Genomic DNA, 18,792 nt, shown 5'->3' with positions numbered 1-18,792 from the left:
CAGGAGTTGAGACCGTGGAGATTAACCCAGTATTAATGTAATCTTTTTTTCTCAATCTGATCGCGGAGATCCGCTGATAGCCACCATATACATTTACGCTCTTGAATAATTTTCTGTTCTGTCAGAAGCGGACAGATCGTTTTGATTTGGGTTTGCTGATAAATAGGTGTTTATTGGGGTTCATTTGCGAGTGGAAATGAGGCTTTTGCAACAAGCTTCTAGGCAGATATTGGGTGTGGTTATCTGTACGTCCTAGGTGCCTGATGTAACCGGGCATTGCCTGGAACAGCAGAGCATCCCTGAGACACAGGTGGAAGTGTCAGATACAGGTAAACATGTGATCTTCACCAACATCATCCAGAGTAAGTTCTCCTTTTACTTATATTTAACAGTACAAGATTTGTTGGACACTAATGAAATTTTCTGTAAAATTTGAATGAAATATTTTTAAGAAAAAAAACTTGTTCCAATGTGTACATATAAAAGCATACTGAATAACATGTTTGAATTTCTATGATTCTCATAGAAATATAAAGATTTTCTATATATTTTATACTTCTTTTCAGTAGTTTTGTACATCATTTTTCAATTGTGTGATGGATATTTGTGTTGACGGGAATTTTTTTACCAACTGTTCGGATACATATATATCTAGTTTGTGAAGTTGTTTTTTGTTTTTTCTTACTCATTGTAATTTAAACTTGCTGTGAAGAGAAAAAACAACAAAAAATAAAATATAGTGTAAAGAATGCAGCAAGTCAATAGTCGAACACAGTAGATGTATTACATGGTTTTCTGAAAGCAGATTATAGACTAGGTTAGTTGCAGTTAGGCTGCATTGTTGGATACATCTCCATACAACTTAAGGCTTTTAGTTGCTTTTACCGGTTGGCTTCAAATGACATCCAGGGCCCATAAGCGCAGAATCAGGACGCAGTTGGATGTGGTAATTTACAGTAATGTGAGAGTTAACCTCTTAATGAAATATTAACTGATAGGAAACTAGTTTTGTTCCTGGTGGAGCTTGTTTCATAAAGACCGTAGACCTGCCTCCTGTTCCCACCAGTGAGCACAGCGCAGTGTCAGAATCTCCTAAACTTGCTAGGTCATTACCTATGTAGGTCATTATGGAGTTGGAAGTTGTCATCGTTCACATGACGATAAGGAATGTTCACTGTTCACACAGGTAATATCTGGTGCATGTCTCTGTGATCTGGTGAAATTTTTCTAAAATGGTCAGAGACGCCGTGGGAAATTTTCGCTCATCACACTCGATCAGATCTTTTGTCTGAAACTAGTTGGTGGAGTCACTTTTGAAATTTTCTGCCTCACACGAGTTGGTACCTCATACTGGTTGGTGGAGTCACTTTTGAAATCTTCTGCCTCACACGAGTTGGTACCTCATACTGGTTGGTGGAGTCACTTTTGAAATTTTCTACCTCACATGAGTTGGCACCTCATACTGGTTGGTGGAGTCACTTTTGAAATTTTCCACCTCACATGAGTTGGTACATCATACTGGTTGGTGGAGTCACTTTTGAAATTTTCTACCTCACATGAGTTGGTACCTCATACTGGTTGGTGGAGTCACTTTTGAAATCTTCTACCTCACAGGAGTTGGTACCTCATACTGGTTGGTGGAGTCACTTTTGAAATTTTCCACCTCACATGAGTTGGTACATCATACTGGTTGGTGGAGTCACTTGAAATTTTCTACCTCAGATGAGTTGGTACCTCATACTGGTTGGTGGAGTCACTTTTGAAATCTTCTACCTCACATGAGTTGGTACCTCATACTGGTTGGTGGAGTCACTTTTGAAATTTTCCACCTCACATGAGTTGGTACGTCATACTGGTTGGTGGAGTCACTTTTGAAATCTTCTACCTCACATGAGTTGGTACCTCATACTGGTTGGTGGAGACACTTTTGAAATCTTTTACCTCACACGAGTTGGTACCTCATACTGGTTGGTCACTTTTGAAATCTTTTACCTCACCCGAGTTGGTACCTCATACTGGTTGGTCACTTTTGAAATCTTTTACCTCACACTAGTTGGTGGATATTTTGGATGAATTGGAGGTTTAAAGTTTATGATGATTTCTCTACCCAAGCAGGATATAGGATATTACACGGATCGGGACTTTGTTCTTTCATCGTGGTCAGTTCATCTTCTCCATGTTCTTTCATCTTGGTCATTTTCTCCATATAAAATTTGGTTTCCGAAATTCGGGTATGTTCAAGCTGGTATGTAAAGTTGCCTTGTTTTCTTTGGTGTTGATATCGTTATCTCTTAAAATGCGTGGAAGTCTTTGCTGTGAATTAAATCATCTGAAATTTGTCCATCATGATTGTACATGTCTGTACATCTTCCTGGTCATACATTTAGAAGAGAACCAAAGTTACTTGGCCTTTGTTTTGCCGATTAATCTCTTGGGAGACGGGTTTCATTGTGGGACTGGCCTTTTGTCGGCGCTTCCTTTGTGAAGTAATTTGGGTCTACTTACCATGGACTTGATAAGTTGACACCTTAATTGTTCGCTTTGCTTTGATGTCTTCTTGCGCACAAGACAGTCATTTGGCACATATCACACATACTGTAAATGTTGATTTCTCCACCAGTTGTTAATGTGCATTGTATGAAGGTATGAAGAATAGCTTAAGTGTTGTCACCAAAAGTTGTCATGTTAATTAAGGCCTTTATTAATTTTCATTGGCCGTTTTTAAACAGCCATCCGTAGGTGAAATGCTGTAATTTATGTACACATTGACCATTTCGTAGAATAAGTGAGTTAGCCATGTCCGTATAACTTTATTATGTTTTGTTTAGCGTATTAAGTGTCATTTTATGGAACCGGTCATTCCGGCTGTTGGAGCATTTATGCTGTCAAACCGTGTTGGTTGAAGTCTTGCAAAACATGTACAGACTTGGCGACATTTGAAGTGTACCTTGTGTTCAGAGCTGTAACAAGTGGTAGCGTATACAAACTGGACAGCAATATTTTCCCTTGGTGTTCAAATGTCGCAAGAGTTGAGTGTTGAAGTACATGTATTCATTTGGCCTATATACACGTGACGTTTTATTTCTAAATGCATTGTTTTCTTCTTTTTTTTTTTTCATTTTTTTTTTCATTTCATTTATGTGGTATTATGCATTAATTTCACAGCATGTGGCTGATCTGAGATTTGTTGGTGTGTAGAGGAAAATTCGTCTGATTTCATGCGGAGATTTTGCCGCTTCTTGTATCACCATGGAAACAACAGACAGTGTCTTTACATTGACATCGCATATTTATCGTGCTCTGTGTCCCTGTGGACGTCAGCGGAAACCAGGGGTCTACGAAAATGCCAGTGCCACGCCCAAAAAAGTAAATAGCCTTGGCTGTTGTTGTTGTTGTTTTAAGTACACCATTGGATTCCAATGTACATGTTTGTGCCTATGGGCATCCCAGAGTCCGTCTTCGCTGTACAATATGGACTTGATTATACATGAATAATGGCAATGTATTTTGAACACCTGAGTTCATAAGTGGGCAATAATGGGCATATCTAATAGTTTGAGTTTCATATTGTACATGGTATGTTATATTTGAATAATGGTCTGTTGTGTATCATGCCCCAGCTGTAAGGCATATTGGTGAGGGCGTGAGTCGTTCATTGTACTTTACATTGATGTATATGTCAGTGTGTTTTTTGTGAGGAACAGTGGGCTATATGTTTGATGTGTTAACTTTTTTTGCTCTTCCTACTGTAAGAAATCGGTGTTGTCTACATACACATACGTTTCTGTGTATATCTACAAATTACTAGAATAATGTCTTATTTTATCAAAGGTGTCGTGGCCAGTTTACAATAAAATAATTCTTCCCAAGGCGTTCACATGCAAAACAATGTAGAATGTACATCTAACTTGTACTTCAGTGTCACATCAAAATATATAGCAGATATAAGACAACACTAAGAAAATGAGTAAAGAAAGAAAGATGAAGGGCAGATATGAATGAGATGCTATGGAACGGTACAGAAACTATGCATTGAAATCACGTCTTGGAGCAACAGCTTTGTGGAGCTAGATCGGGACTAGATTCTGGCAGATTCCAAATCTACAGGAATCCATTGAGATTCTGGTAATAAATTTAAAAAACCCTGATTTTTAGGTCGGACAAAAATGCAGAGTATTGGGCCTTTATCTGCGATTGAATGAGTAAGGGAGTTTGTGCATTTTGCTGGGGCGGAGGTTTGCGTTCTGTAGCGACTTTGTATTGTTTGAACCTGATGCAATCATGTTAACTAACGCAAGCTTGTAAACTATGCAGAATCCAATGTATGATAATTGCATGTGTTGTTTTCTAGGATCAAACATGACCAACTTTGTCCTCCGTTACAAAACAGGTCACGTTTCGTAAATTTCCTAACAAACATGACGACAATGTGCACAGCTGCATATTTGTGTAGTCCAGCTAACAAGGGAAAACATTTTTCCTAAAACCTCCTTTCTTTTTAAATAGCATGAGTCATACAGAGTAGACATGAAGGAGTCTGAGATATTCTCATGACTAATGTCAAAAGTACATGGGTTTCTGCTCCAAGGACCCATGAGCTCAAGATTTCAGATTTAGAAACAGAAGATCTTGTTTGTAATTTTTTGATTAATTTTTCTAGATCATTAAATAATTTGATGTTAATTTGTATTATACATTTTTTTTGGAGAAATTTGAGTCCACTGTTGTTCATTTTACTGTGTAATTTATATCCATGCTTTTATTAACTGTCATAATGTGTTATTCACTTGAATGTTATTTTCATCTTTACTTGTTTTCTTCAGGAGTTCTTTTTTTACATTAACATGTTTACCAGTATTCTTTAATTCTGACCCAGTCAGCTGATGTTTATTCTTCACAAATCAAATAATGTTTATTCTTACAGATCCAATAATGTATATTCTTTACAGATCCAATAATGTATATTCTTTACAGATCCAATAATTTATAGCCTTTACAGATCCAATAATGTATATTCTTTACAGATCCAGTAATGTATATTCTTTACAGATCCAATAATGTATATTCTTTACGGATCCAATAATGTATATTCTTTACAGATCCAATAATGTATATTCTTTACGGATCCAATAATGTATATTCTTTACAGATCCAATAATGTATATTCTTTACAGATCCAATAATGTATATTCTTTACAGATCCAATAATGTGTTTTCTTTACAGGTCCAATTTTCTTTACAGATCCAATAATTTATAGCCTTTACAGATCCAATAATGTATATTCTTTACAGATGCAATAATGTATATTCTTTACAGATCCAATAATGTGTTTTCTTTACAGGTCCAATTTTCTTTACAGATCCAAAATGTATATTCTTTACAGATCCAAAAATGGGAATTCTTTACAGATCCAATAATGTGTACTCTGGGTTTCATTTGTTAGATAAAACATAAAGTGTCAAAAAATGAGAGTGCTATGACCTGTTTGATTGGCTGCTGACATAAATAGGACCCAGTTTTGAAAGTGCAGATTTACTTACATTTGATATACATTGTCATTGTGAACACACTTATTTTCATATAACCATATGGCAAGTTTACAGTTCTGTTACAACATTCTAATAAACTTGACAAAGATTCCAGAAAGTAGGTTTAAAGCTTGTGAAACCTTTTACATAACTTACGTGTTACAGCCTCAACCTAATCATTTTTCTAATAAAATTAGCTAACAAATACTTGCTCTAATCATCCTTTAACACTACCTTTTCCTTTTAATTAACCTTTTTACGTAACCTTATGATATAAGATTGAATTCCCAGTGAGGTGAATCTTGTAATCTGTAAAAGTTCTGAGAAAAAGAGATCATTTTTGCTGAAGATATAAATGATGATTGGTTCAGAATTAGATCTGATATGTTTACATGACATTACAGATATAGTGCCCTAAAATGATCATAATTTAGGATGGGAAATAATAAATAAATAAACAAACTTTTTCACCTTGTCTTAGGAGCAAACCGAAGTGACATCATCAGAGGAGATTATCGTGGCCTCCCAAGCTCAACCAGCCAATCAAAAGCCTCCTGGTCCATTGCAGGCGACCAATGAGGAGCCAGAAGCTGCTCAGGATGTGGAAATCCCTCCACCAATGGCCATCCAGGACCATACGTTTGCGTCTCAGCAGCCGTCCCAAGAGGATCTCCACGCCAAATTGGTAAGTTCCTGGAAGACTTGGATTGGGAAAACACATGTGTGATTGAACAGCCGGGGATTTTCAAGTGTAAAGGTCAAATAGTTCTACTGTACTAGGTCCAAAATGTTAGACAACTATATTTGCTTACATTTACCATGACACTGGCATCTGAGAAAAGTTTCCCCAAATGGTAGGTAGAGTAGATGAAGGTGGGGAAAATTAAGGAGCTGAATGCAACAAAAATTACCTGAACGAAAAAGGTATAATTCATGTGTCCAGAACATGGCGTTATAGGTGATTGTTTGATTATTCTCAACAAACGTTGTCTGTTGTTTTTGACAAGTCACACGATACCAGAAGACTGCTTTTACCTTTAGCTACAAAAGAGTTCAATCTGAAAACTCCTCTATTATGGCTGTCAATCAAAGCAATGTGAGCAGTGGCAAGTCATTGTATAAGATCAGCCAGTTCCCAACAATCGTCTTTGCTAAAGGCTCACTATGTTTTTGGCACTTTCTGATGCTCAGCAGTCTTACCCTTGGATATTGGGATTGTAATTCTTCACTATTTTACTCAGAAATTAGCATGTTCAGAAAGATTCCTTTAAAATTTAAACATTTAGTAGAAAACCTGTTCAAGAAACTTCTCCTGGCGATATTTGTTGAATGACGTAAATCTCTAAGGGTTGTTGTTGTATTACATGTAGACACAATTAAGTGTTTGTAGATGCACTATATTCCCATGTATACCCCACAACTCCCACTGTCCTTCACCAGGCCTCCAACCTCTCATTGGTTACTGATGCCACCAGCTCCTTAGATCTAGCCAATGAAATTGAAAATATCGTGAAACACCGATTGGTGAGTCCCAGCTGCATCCAGTGTGAATTTTGATGTATACTTAGTCCGTGAAATCTTGTGAATACTTGTGAATACTTGAAGTCTACATTGTTGTGAAATGAAAAGATTGCCGTAGTCAGTGTGTTTCTGATCTTATTTGCTTGAAATGTGATGATGTGTTTTTTCATCTCAAAAGTGTTTCTGATATTTTGTGTGTTTTGCTGTGTGTCTAATATATTTGATAGTATATTACACATGACCAGGTCTGACCATTTGTACAGCTTGAGATCAGGGTTTTACATATTTTAGGAAAATTTGCTCACAGTCTCCAATATATGACTTTTTGTGCTTTACAAGTTGAATCATTTTATTTGCCAAGAGCTGTAAATAGAGCACATTAGTTATTTTAAATGTTAATGAGTTCAAGCGGATGAGATGGACTTATTTCTGAAATGTTGCATTTTATTATTCTAAGCTGTAAAACCACAGGCATCACAAAATCTTAAGCTTTTCAAAGGCACTTTTTTTTTTTTTGGAGGATCTGCCATCAGTGTGCTCTCAACCCTGACTGCATTAAAAGCATGTTTTCATGCTATTTGGAATTATTTTAATGTACCTCTGTACATAAGCTCCAGTGAATTCTTACTGAAAATAAATTCTCTAGACTACACTTTACGGTCACGCTTGACCACTGTTGTTAACTCAGCATGTATATGTTCAGTCTGGTTTTTCGTGTGCACAGCCTATGGGTTATGTGAACAGTTCACACCCCCACTCTCCACCCCCACCTCCACAACTGAGTGACCCCCAATGCACCCCCACCCCACTAACATCGAAAATCACAACTATATCTGTGTCTACTAAAGCCTTGCAGGATTTTGTTATTGTATACTGTATTGTTTTACTATATGTATACACATATATATATATTTTTTTTTACATATGCGTATTTTCATACATTAATGTATATAAAATATGTAAGGTTTGAATATAATCTGAGAAAAGTTTGTTTTCTGCAGACACAGAGGTTCATGTCTAGTCCTTAATGTTTCTTTAATTTAGAGATATGTTTTCAGGACAAGTGTAGATCTACTTTAATTTTCTTGTTACCTAACCAGTTAAAAATATGAACTTAGAGATAAACTTGACTGTTTGGAATCAATTTTACTGATACTAGTATATACTGTGTAGATTTATTCTCACAGTTTGATGATTCATTCAGCTTAGTTTTTCAGGAAATTAAAAACAAATAAGAAAAAGAACTGAGATCTATAACAGACTCTTGTAACAGTTTTGAGGCTTCACCAGACTAGATCTATGTAACAGTATAGGTGAAAAAGTTCATCAGTCACATGCTAGTAGGTAGGTGGTTTACTATCCTGGACACTCCAGCTTCTTCCACCCATGAAAATTACTGGCATCGTGTAAAGAAAAACTTCTTGATTTATGGTATTTCACAAAAATCAAAGATCGGCCCCAGTAGCACTTCGGGAACTGTAGATCCAGGGTCAGTCCTGGGCGGGCCACACCAAAGACCTTAAAAGAGGAAGTTGTAGCTTCCTCGCTTGGCGTTCAGCGTTAAGAGGATAGTGCAGCGACTGGTTGACCTGTATCGGTATAATGGCTCAGGTGGGGTGGCTTACATGCCTTCAGTATATCGTCTCAGTGAAGCAGGACGAGATAAAAGAGCGATGGAAATCCGTCCTGCGACAAGGAGGCACATTACACGTACATGCACCCTTCGTCGTCATATGACATATGACAGTACGACATTAAACCCCAAGTATTCACTCACTCGCTCACTCACAAAAATCAATTAATTCAAGTCTAGTATAAAGTCATCCGATTTTTTAAAACTGAGAACATTATATACATCGAACTGGTCAGTAAACAGTGTTCATTCTGGTCTGTCTAGAATCATAAAGGGGAACTACCCTTGATGGCACTGTGCATAATTAAGGCATTGAATTTCTCACCTCCACTCCCTTTAACTGAGAGTACCAGAAGCCAGACCCTTGGAAATTTGAGAGTGCATACATCTGGGCATTTCACTCACTTTCAGCAGAACATGTTAAGCTAGCAGATGACAAGGTGAAAGATAACACATGGAATATGGTATAAGAAAATGGACAACTATGGTTGATAATGAATTACTAGTTTGTTGTACTGTTTTCCTCTCTGACAATGTAGCCACTAATTAAGAAGATATTTTTTGAAAATCAGCAAACTTCAAAGATGAAAAATAAGGAGTGAAAAGTTTAGGGAATTTACGGTATACCTGTTCATGTATGTCAGTCCGTCATTCAGGTAGAACATACCTTCTGGTTGTATCTAATTCACTGATCTGGGGAGAGGATTTAATCAGCAGCATCATGACCCACAAACCCAGAGTTTGGCTCCTGCCCGGGTCTGCCCTGGCCTGCCCTCCCCGGCCTGTGCTGGTGTGTAGGCATTTATTTGGGGATTTGTGTCCTGTATGCTGTCTGACACCTCATTCTCCAGGGTACTGACCTCGACTCATTCTGTCACACAGCTTGTATTTTTGTGTCCACCTTTTTCTGGCTGAGACCCTCAGAGCTCATCTGCTCATCACCCCCCACCCTACCAATCCTCCCATACCCATCCATTCACATTCTCATCAGCTATGGGGGTTTTAAGAGCACATCAATACACATTTGTTTTTACAAAGTTTTTACAAATAGTGTACATGTTTAACTATAGCCTGTATATGACAGATATATTACATCCATATGTAAAGAATGGATACCCTCAACATTTTCGCATATGAATGGGCAAATTTCAGTGCAATTTAGGGTCATTTCCAATTTGATTTTTGGAGATTTATCTACATTGGTTGGATTGGCGAATTTCAAGGCTTCACAAAAAGTAAAACTTTATCACTGAACTCAGAAAATTGCCTTTAGAATATGCTTGAATGAACACCTTGCAAACATGCAAAAATGTTGAATACCGTTCTGTATTTCACAGAAAATGTGGCCTAAAAACTGAATTTTCAGAGGCACTACAAGACTTTATAATGATATTTTTTATTCCAACACTTGAGTTTGTCTGATTGTAAATGAGTCAGAATGTGTCACTTGAGAAATGCTTAACTTTGGCTGAAATACAGTGGTTTGAGTACGTTAAGAAATTAGTTTAGAAATAGGTCATAAATTATAAATTAGTTTCATCATTAACGGAGAAATCAAACACTCCATTTTGAGACATTCAAACAAACCTAACTGCATGTACATGTAGCTAGTGTTAAGTTCATTTTCAATGTCACGTTGGATAAAGCTTTTGTGTAAAAAGTTGTAGAATTTGAGAGAAGCCTAACAATACAACCCATGTGACAAGGGTTAAGCTTATATCCCTACTACATGTCATTTAGGTCACAGAAATACTCTTAAGGAGTTTTAAATATACTAGAGTTGCTAAAAAAAAAACAGCCTTTGTACATGTGCTTTGGAATGGATGTGTTTCTAAATTGATCTTTGTGATCACTGTAACTAGATTTCCTTAGGCTTGCTTTTAAAATTACATGTACAAATTTGTGTTTATCTCCTGTTAACACATTAAGTCAAGTGTTTTAAATGTTTGACATCTCCTGATGCGATACCCCCACTGTTGACCCTCAGGGGGGTCCATTAATATCCAAGGTGTGGTGATGTATAGATAATGTCTGTGTTATGTTTATTCAGCTTTTTTTCCTTTATGCTATTTTTTGACAACCTGAGATAGAAAACTCCCATGTGAGCCTCGCAGTCATTTGTGTAGATGTGAGAAATCTCTGCTGATTTTATTATAAATCTACACTGAAGCTTTCCAGTACAATAGCTTAAAATAAGTACATCACATGACTAATTCTAAAGCTAACAGTACACATTCAACCCCATGGCCAATTAGGTGGATTCATCCCTGACCTTTTGACACATGTATATTAAGCATTATAATGGGATGGATCATATTGAAGTTGGGGGTAGAACAGGTGTCTGATTAGTATTTAAGCCTGAGGGTGAATTCAAAGTGGGTGAAGAGTCCTGAGTGGATCTGTCTTGGTTAATTTGTAGAAAGTGTGTCGAGCAGAAGGCGCATCACTTCATACCTGAGCAGAAGTCTTTAGAAACTTTTGAAGGGGCTTAGTGGTTATAGCCAGCTAAGAACCAAAATGGCCACACAACATTTAGTGAGGGCAATCCACGGGAGTTATCAGCCTCCTTTAACTGAAGAGGAATTGACTAGTTTACGAGCCAAAGCTGAGAAGGACAAACAGTCCAAGGGATTTAAATTGTTCCCATCATGGGGGAAAAAGGATTTACTGCCAGTGATTAAAGGTGCTGAAAGAGGTCGATCTGCATCTCTGGGAAATGTTACCCAGTACAAGAAAGGACAAGTAGGCATATGTATATATTTATGTTATCAGTAAATGTTTTGTGACGTTTCTAACCCTTACTGACCTCTACATTTTGCCCTTAAATGAAAATCTGTTGTCTATGTAAACCTTTAATGTCAGTTAAACACAGAAAATGTAATTTATTTCTTAAAGTCACATTATTTTAGTTGTTAAAAGTGCATTTGAACTTGTCCGTCTAGAGCTGAAAAGTTTGCATTGAGACCTATGTGGTCAGTTACATGTATGCGAGAAGTGGCAGGGTAGGTCATGTAGTGTGATGAGGGTGAAGTGGCTTAGCACCTACCGGTTAATGACCCAGCAGACTACATGCTACACCACTTGCTCTATTTTCTCACACTTGTCAGAAGTTGCTGTAAGCTATGGGTGCTCAGACCAAGGCATATGTAATTTAAGAAGATTGTTAGTGAGGAAAAATTAGTCTTGGTGAGTTTTTCCAGATTCTTACCAAGTTTACCAGTGCATGTGCATCTCATCAAGTTTCATGCTTTTTTTTTTTTTGTCTTTTTTTGTGAGACTTACATTCTGTGCTTTTTTAAAGAAACATATTTCTGAAGAATATGGACCATAGGCCTACATATAATTCTTCTGATCAACTGATAACTTACATGTACATCAGAGAAAGTCATACCCCGAATGACCTAAAAGGTCGACCTCAAAAGTGCATTTTTAGAGGCAAATGTCTATCCTAATGAACTGTATACTTGAACTGTCAGTTTCAGTGTTAAGAATATATCAAATCTGTTCTTGTATTTAAGTGTCTTATCCGTAGGTGCTTTTCCCATGGCACAGAAACCTAGGGTATATGTTCTGTGTCATAGCCATGTGAAATGCCTTAAATGACCATAAATTTTATCAATGATTAACTTGCCCATTTTTCCTGATTCTGAGAGTTCTATTGAGTTAAGAAGGGTGTTTTGAGGTTTGCTTGGAACATGGGATGATATTCTACAGGAAAATTGTAAAGTTCTGCACCAAAAATAATATTTTTCGTGACATTTATTTGCCTCTAAACATGTACTTTTGTGGGCGAAAGTTTAGCTCATGTAGGGTACATGTTTTATGCTTCACTGCCTTCTCCCAAAGAACTTCAAATTCCTTTGAAGTGTCCCCACTGTAACTGACAAGGTCTATATGGGGACCTTCTTATGTGAAAAACTGATGGATTTGTAAAGCCTTGTCATTCACTTGGTGGGATTTTACATGTCATTCATCGTTATAGGCCTTCAGTCACAAATGGCAGTTTTGTGTAGTCATATTGTCTGCATAGGCACCAGGATGCTATCATACTTGTTTTCAAAATTCAGAGACAGGCAGTGACTCATGAAGACTCTTTGAGTCTTTGAACATTGATGTCTTAAGCACTGGTGTGTACACGTAGCTGTATTATTATATATATATCGGTACAAGAACTTGCCCTGGAGGCATGTAAAATCCCACTGTGTGAACTTAATGCTTGAGTCCCTGTTATAATGTCTTCTGTTTACAGGTAGTTTAAGCAGTTTTTACGATGAAGTTTGAAACTGAAATCTGAATTGGATGATTTTTTTTATTCATTTAAAATAACGAAAATCAATTTTGTTTTGGACAACACAAAATCAGATATGTAAATGTTAAAACCGGGATACTGGATCAAACAAATGACCCATTTTTTGACCCGTATTAAGGTGTTCAAGTCGTTGAACAGGAAATGATGACATTTTTCTGATAGTAGGGTGCTATAATCTTATCATCAACAATTCTGGGAAATGAACTTTCCGAAGCAGGGTAGGGTTGGGTTGGAATAAGGTTTAATGGGGTTTTGTAGAACCACAAATCTCCCGCCCGGCGGAAAGAGGTGTAATGATTGATTGAGGCATTCAGTGATGTCACACTGAGTGTGAATATGAAAACAGATGGTGTTTATATGAGTGTGCCCTGGTACATGTAGGTCATGATAAATTCCGGTACATAAACAGTCCTTTGGAGCATTGAGCAAGTTCTCTCATGCATGCTTTCTGTTTTCACCTTCATTAACCGTATTTAATTGCATTTTTTGCTCAGTTTTCTTTTTCTTTCTTTTATTGACAATGCAGACAAAGTTATGTTTATAAGTAGATGATGACTTGCAAGGTACTGGAGTAAGAGGATGAAAAATGTGAAAAGTTAGCGCGTCAGTTAGCTCTTACAGCTGAAGCTTGAGTGAGACCATCATTAATTATGTCTTATGCTCATACCAGAGCTCATACCAAGTTTTTATCACATGGTATGTAATAAATGTAGGATAATTGTAAAGTAATAAACTTCATTGTGATAAACATGTGGATATTTCGGAACAACTTCTGATGTATTTTATTACTGACGTTTCGATGTACATTCTAACATCGTTATCAAGCATGTGTTGAGTTGGTTGATCTTCATGATTGCCACATTCTTGATAACGACGATAGAATATACATCGAAATGTCGGTAAAAAATAAATCAGAAGTTATTATCCGTAAAGAAACTTTGTGATGTTACTCGGTCAACTTCTGTATGCCTCTTATAAGAACTTGAATATGCTGTATATTATTAATACAGTAGAGAAGAGCCGTATTTTCACATGTTGTAGGTCTGGACTAGCCCCTGCGGTTACAGTATATGTCACATGGTCACATGTCACTTATTGTCCATTGAAGTAGTAGGATATCCTGGGTACTGCGGTGGAAGGTGTGACAGGAAGGTGTTTAACACAAGTGTCCAAATCTCCGTAGTACATACTGACTTGTTCTGTTAGGGTAACACAGGGTATGAAGGAAAGGCCAATAGGTAGCTGTACCATCCATACCCTAGTGTTTCGTGCTTATAGCTGCTTAAAACAGTAAACAGCCCACTATGGACAGCTCCACAGTTGCCTGTGCTCTGTTCGTGTGTTCACAAAAGAAACCTTTCACTTTTGAGCAAATGGAAAGTGTAAGGGCCTACAGCCATTATTTGTGAGTAACTACCTTTTCTTAATGTTGTAAGGGTCCTTTAGGTTGTTTTCACGGCTCTCACATTGTTGTTGGTGCCATTTGAAGAAGGAAAAAAAAAAAACCCCAAAAACAAGAGGTGACAAAGAATTGATTTACAAAGTTATATTGTACATGTACACATGCAGTTGAGGGTATTTGTATTCTGAATGCATGTGTGTGTAACACTGCAGTCCTTCCAAAATTGTTTTACGTGCGAGGTCTAAAGGAAAACACATCAAAGTGGTGTGTGTGTGGGGGGGAGTAGAAGATGGGATTAAGGCTTATTAGTGCAAAGTAGTTTATGGGCAAGCCCAATTCATTGTCAGAGGTCACCGTTTGATTCTACTGTGCGGATATTTCTCACTTCCTTTTTTAAGTGTGTCGAAGACACAGTATTGAGAAAAGACTCTATGTAAAGAACTACATGGTTCTATGGGCATATACATGTAGCTCTGAAAAGAACTCCCATGTCACAAACATTCAGTATACAGACCTGATCGTGAATAGACTGTGACGCTCATACTGCTATTAGTTTTTATGAAAATACGAATGCTGTATGTCCGTCTTTCAGTGTTGCGCTGTTGCCTAGTGGATCAGCGAACGTTGTGGGTGTAGACGGTAGCTGTTGTACAAGCATGCCGTTGTTGTTGTGCACCGACCAAACCTGTGTATTTGTCATGTTTGCACTTTCTTTGTGATATGTGTAACTTATTGTCACATATTTCAGGTTCTTTCATGCCAACAGATGCATTAATTGTAGAAGAAAATAAAAATATTAACAATAAAAAAAGATAAAAATTTGAAAATTGCGTGAAGGATTATGTGGTTGTCAGATAAGGGCAAATGGAGGATGACTTGCAAGGTACTGGAGTACAGCCGTTAAATATTTGAGGAAACTCCATTGCTTCTCACGGGCCAGTTAGGCAGCATGCATATCCATGGAAACAGAATTCATTGACCAAAAGCTTGTTTCTCCAAACAAATTTGTCCATGTCGGTAAAATTATGGAGTGGAAGTTTCTTTCTAACATTTGTATTTTTCATATATCTATAAGCTAAAATAAAGAATGCTGAACTTGGCATTCAGATCAAAGGATATGATAATGTTAGACAGACTGATTAGTGGGACATGAGGGAAATTTGTGGGTTTTTTTTTTTTTTTTTTTTTGTCGCCAGTACTGACAGAGTTTTTCCCCTTTGTTGAACTCTTCAGGAACCACAGTCATCCGAGCAGAGTCAGTCCGGCCAATCAGAATGTGCGGAGGAACTGGACGAAGACACAAGGGCTAAATATTTGCATAAACGAGAGTAAGCTGTATATTCTTGTTCCATTTGTTGTTGTTGTTGCTACATGTGTAACTTATAATGTCCAATATGTGGCCTACATCTAGCTCATAGACAAACATTTCCAAATGAATTTTCCTCTGTAAATGACATTCATGGAAGGAGATTTTTTTTTTGGTGCGTGTGTGCTGTATTAAGTACCTTTTTCACTAATCAATTGTGTTGCATTTTGGCGACATTTTTCTGCACTATGCACAGACCTGTACCTAAATTGTTGGCTGTACTCGGTCTTCATATATGTGGTGCATTTTGACCTTAAGATTATTTTAAGGTTTTATTTTTTTATCTCTTTTATTATTTATTAAGGAATTGCATCCAGCGGATATTTGAAAATCTTTCTCAGAAATATAGTTTTGATTTTGCTCATTTGTCCAAGAAAACAGCAACACACATAAGAGCAGCTCAAGACAAAAGTAAAGAACATTTTTATCTTGTTGTCACCTGGGAAGTGGAATTGTTTGGTGGTGAAGTATGTTATGATTATTTTAGTCCTGAACAGAACATCTGATTTCACCAAGATGTGGTGGTTTCTTGATTTAATTGTTTTGCTCAGGGAATTGCCAGAGATTTCTGCATTGTTAATTGAAACTGTTTGTGTCGTTTTTGTCACCTGATCAGGATTTTAATGGAGTTTTTTTCTGATTTTTTTTTTTCAGGTTTGTTATACAGGAGTTGATAGAAACAGAAAGAGTCTATGTTAGAGATTTGGGCGGAGTTGTAGAGGTGAGTGACAGCTGTCAATCAGATGTCATGTACACAGTGTACACCCTCCATATCGGTAGAACTTTTTATGATGATGTGGATATTATTTATAAGGTGACTATTGCCAAAAAGTTGCCACTTCTTCAACGAAAGAGTAATTTTTTGATTTGATTATTCGCAGGTTTCATATTGCAAGGAAAATGGTGTGGTTTTTCTGTTGTATCATTCATCACTTTGCATAAAACATTTCAAATATTGTGTGTTATTTACATGGAGTGTACATTTACAGGTGTTGACATTTTCTTTGGATCATGATATTTTCAGGGTTATATGCAGTATATGAAAGAAAACCCGATTCCAGAAGAGATGGAAGGGAAGGACAAAGTTGTATTTGGAAATATACACCAGATCTACGACTGGCACAGAGAGTAAGACTTAACTTCTATTTTTATTCGTGCTAGAAGCTGGTAAACAGTAGACAACTCCCATTTGTACAGAGAACACTTGACACCTAGTGCTATGTCTGCACTCTAACACAACTTATCTTGCAGACTCTTGAAACATGTAACACAACTTACCTTGCAGACTCTTGAAACATGTAACACAGCTTATCTTGCAGACTCTTGAAACATGCCATCAGTAAAAAATGATGGTCGTTGCTGGCTCAAACTGTTACAGCACATGTTCATTGTGACTGTCAGTCCTCGACCAATGAGGTCGCCTGGTCAAATCCAGTTTTGGCTGCAGCTTTATGTCGGGATGTTTGTCTGGTACGCGGCAAAGGTTGGTGGTTTACTCTGGTCACACTGTGTCCCTCCACCCATAAATGTCACCGGTATTATATAAGTGAAACGAAAATATAATGTGGAATACAGATAAGTGAATAAAGAAATCAAAATGGTGACAGGGGTTCTAAGGTTTGAGATATTAGCCTTTAATTTTTCATGGTCAGTTTAAATTGCAGCGGATTTTTCAAATAAATTTCTGCTGAGGGTTTGCTTATCTGCCAGGCCTGCAACATGTAATTGTGTACACATACTTGTAGGAGCCATTGAATGGTTATTTTCGTATGAAAACATTTAGAGGCAAAATAATAAAATTTGTTTTAACTATTGAACAGTACAGATAGCTGAGAACTGAAATCTGTAATCTAACTTAATATGAATGTTTTACTTATTTGCGTGCTTTTTTAATTAACAGAACATTTTCTGAAGAGCTGGAGAAGTGTTTGGCAGAACCAGAAAGGATTGGACCATTATTTACACGATATGTAAGTACTGCTGTAGTTGAGTGCATTATTTACACGATGTGTAAATACTGCTGTAGTTGAGTGCATTATTTACACGCTGTGTAAATACATGCTGTAGTTGAGTGCATTATTTACATGATGTGTAAGTACTGCTGTAGTTGAGTGCATTATTTACACGATGTGTAAATACTGCTGTAGTTGAGTGCATTATTTACATGATGTGTAAGCACTGCTGTAGTTGAGTGCATTATTTACACGATGTGTAAATACTGCTGTAGTTGAGTGTATTATTTACACGATATGTAAATACTGCTGTAGTTGAGTGCATTATTTAGACAATAAATTGCATTACATGACCTTCCAATTAAAATCATTTTTGTCCAAACTCATTGTACCCTTGCAGCAACTAACCAGTTATAAAGGACTTAGGTGTCTGAAAGAAGTGACAGACCATTTTTGTACTTGGAGGCAAATGTCAAAGCTGTGATTTGTAAGTTTGCACAAGCATTGTTGGATAATAAAGTGAGATTATAGGCCTTATACATATGTTTTTTCCCAATTCCAGGAAAGACGCCTATATATGTACGTGAAATACTGCGAAAATAAACCCAAGTCTGAAAGTATCGTAGCTGAATTCACAGACACGTATTTTGAGGTAAGTGAAGACATTTAAACCCATGTTTACTTGTGTTGTCAGGGTTTTTTTCTGGCTGTATAGTTTGAGAACCCTTTTCAAAAGCTGTCAGTTTCTCCATTTTGTGTGTGTTCAAATCAAAGTACGAAAATTTTATCATTTGGGATTGCAAAGTTTTGACCCCTAATCTCTTTTGATAGGTTAAATAATGCCCTGGATCAACCTGCGCCACAGGGTGGGCTTTAACATTCAGTATGACTTCTTTGCCTTGAAGAGTCACGTGTTTGTAAGCAGTCTGATTCTTATATCAATTTGATTAGATTTTGGTCTATGTGGTGAATGGGCAGATTGTTACAGTACCAGGGGAGGGGTTTTGTTGTGTTTTATATGCAGTGCTATCAAATATGAAGACTGAAAGTTGCACAAATTCAATGTTTAATTTGGAATTG

General features: G+C 37.0%; 1 protein-coding gene across 1 annotated transcript in view; it reads left to right on the top strand.

Moving 5' to 3' along the window:
- The window catches only part of LOC135464350 (kalirin-like), a 249,660-nt gene that overhangs the window by 192,218 nt on the left and 38,650 nt on the right, over positions 1–18,792 (top strand). Inside the window, 7 exon segments of the mRNA XM_064741776.1 lie at positions 6,011–6,214; positions 6,970–7,053; positions 15,628–15,722; positions 16,415–16,481; positions 16,785–16,888; positions 17,661–17,730; positions 18,275–18,364. Of these exon segments, the coding sequence (XP_064597846.1) occupies positions 6,011–6,214; positions 6,970–7,053; positions 15,628–15,722; positions 16,415–16,481; positions 16,785–16,888; positions 17,661–17,730; positions 18,275–18,364 (714 nt within the window).

The sequence above is a fragment of the Liolophura sinensis genome, chromosome 4 (genome assembly GCF_032854445.1).
Source record: "Liolophura sinensis isolate JHLJ2023 chromosome 4, CUHK_Ljap_v2, whole genome shotgun sequence".
NCBI classification, from domain to species: Eukaryota; Metazoa; Mollusca; class Polyplacophora; order Chitonida; family Chitonidae; genus Liolophura; species Liolophura sinensis.
This window is presented reverse-complemented; position numbering and strand designations above follow the sequence as displayed.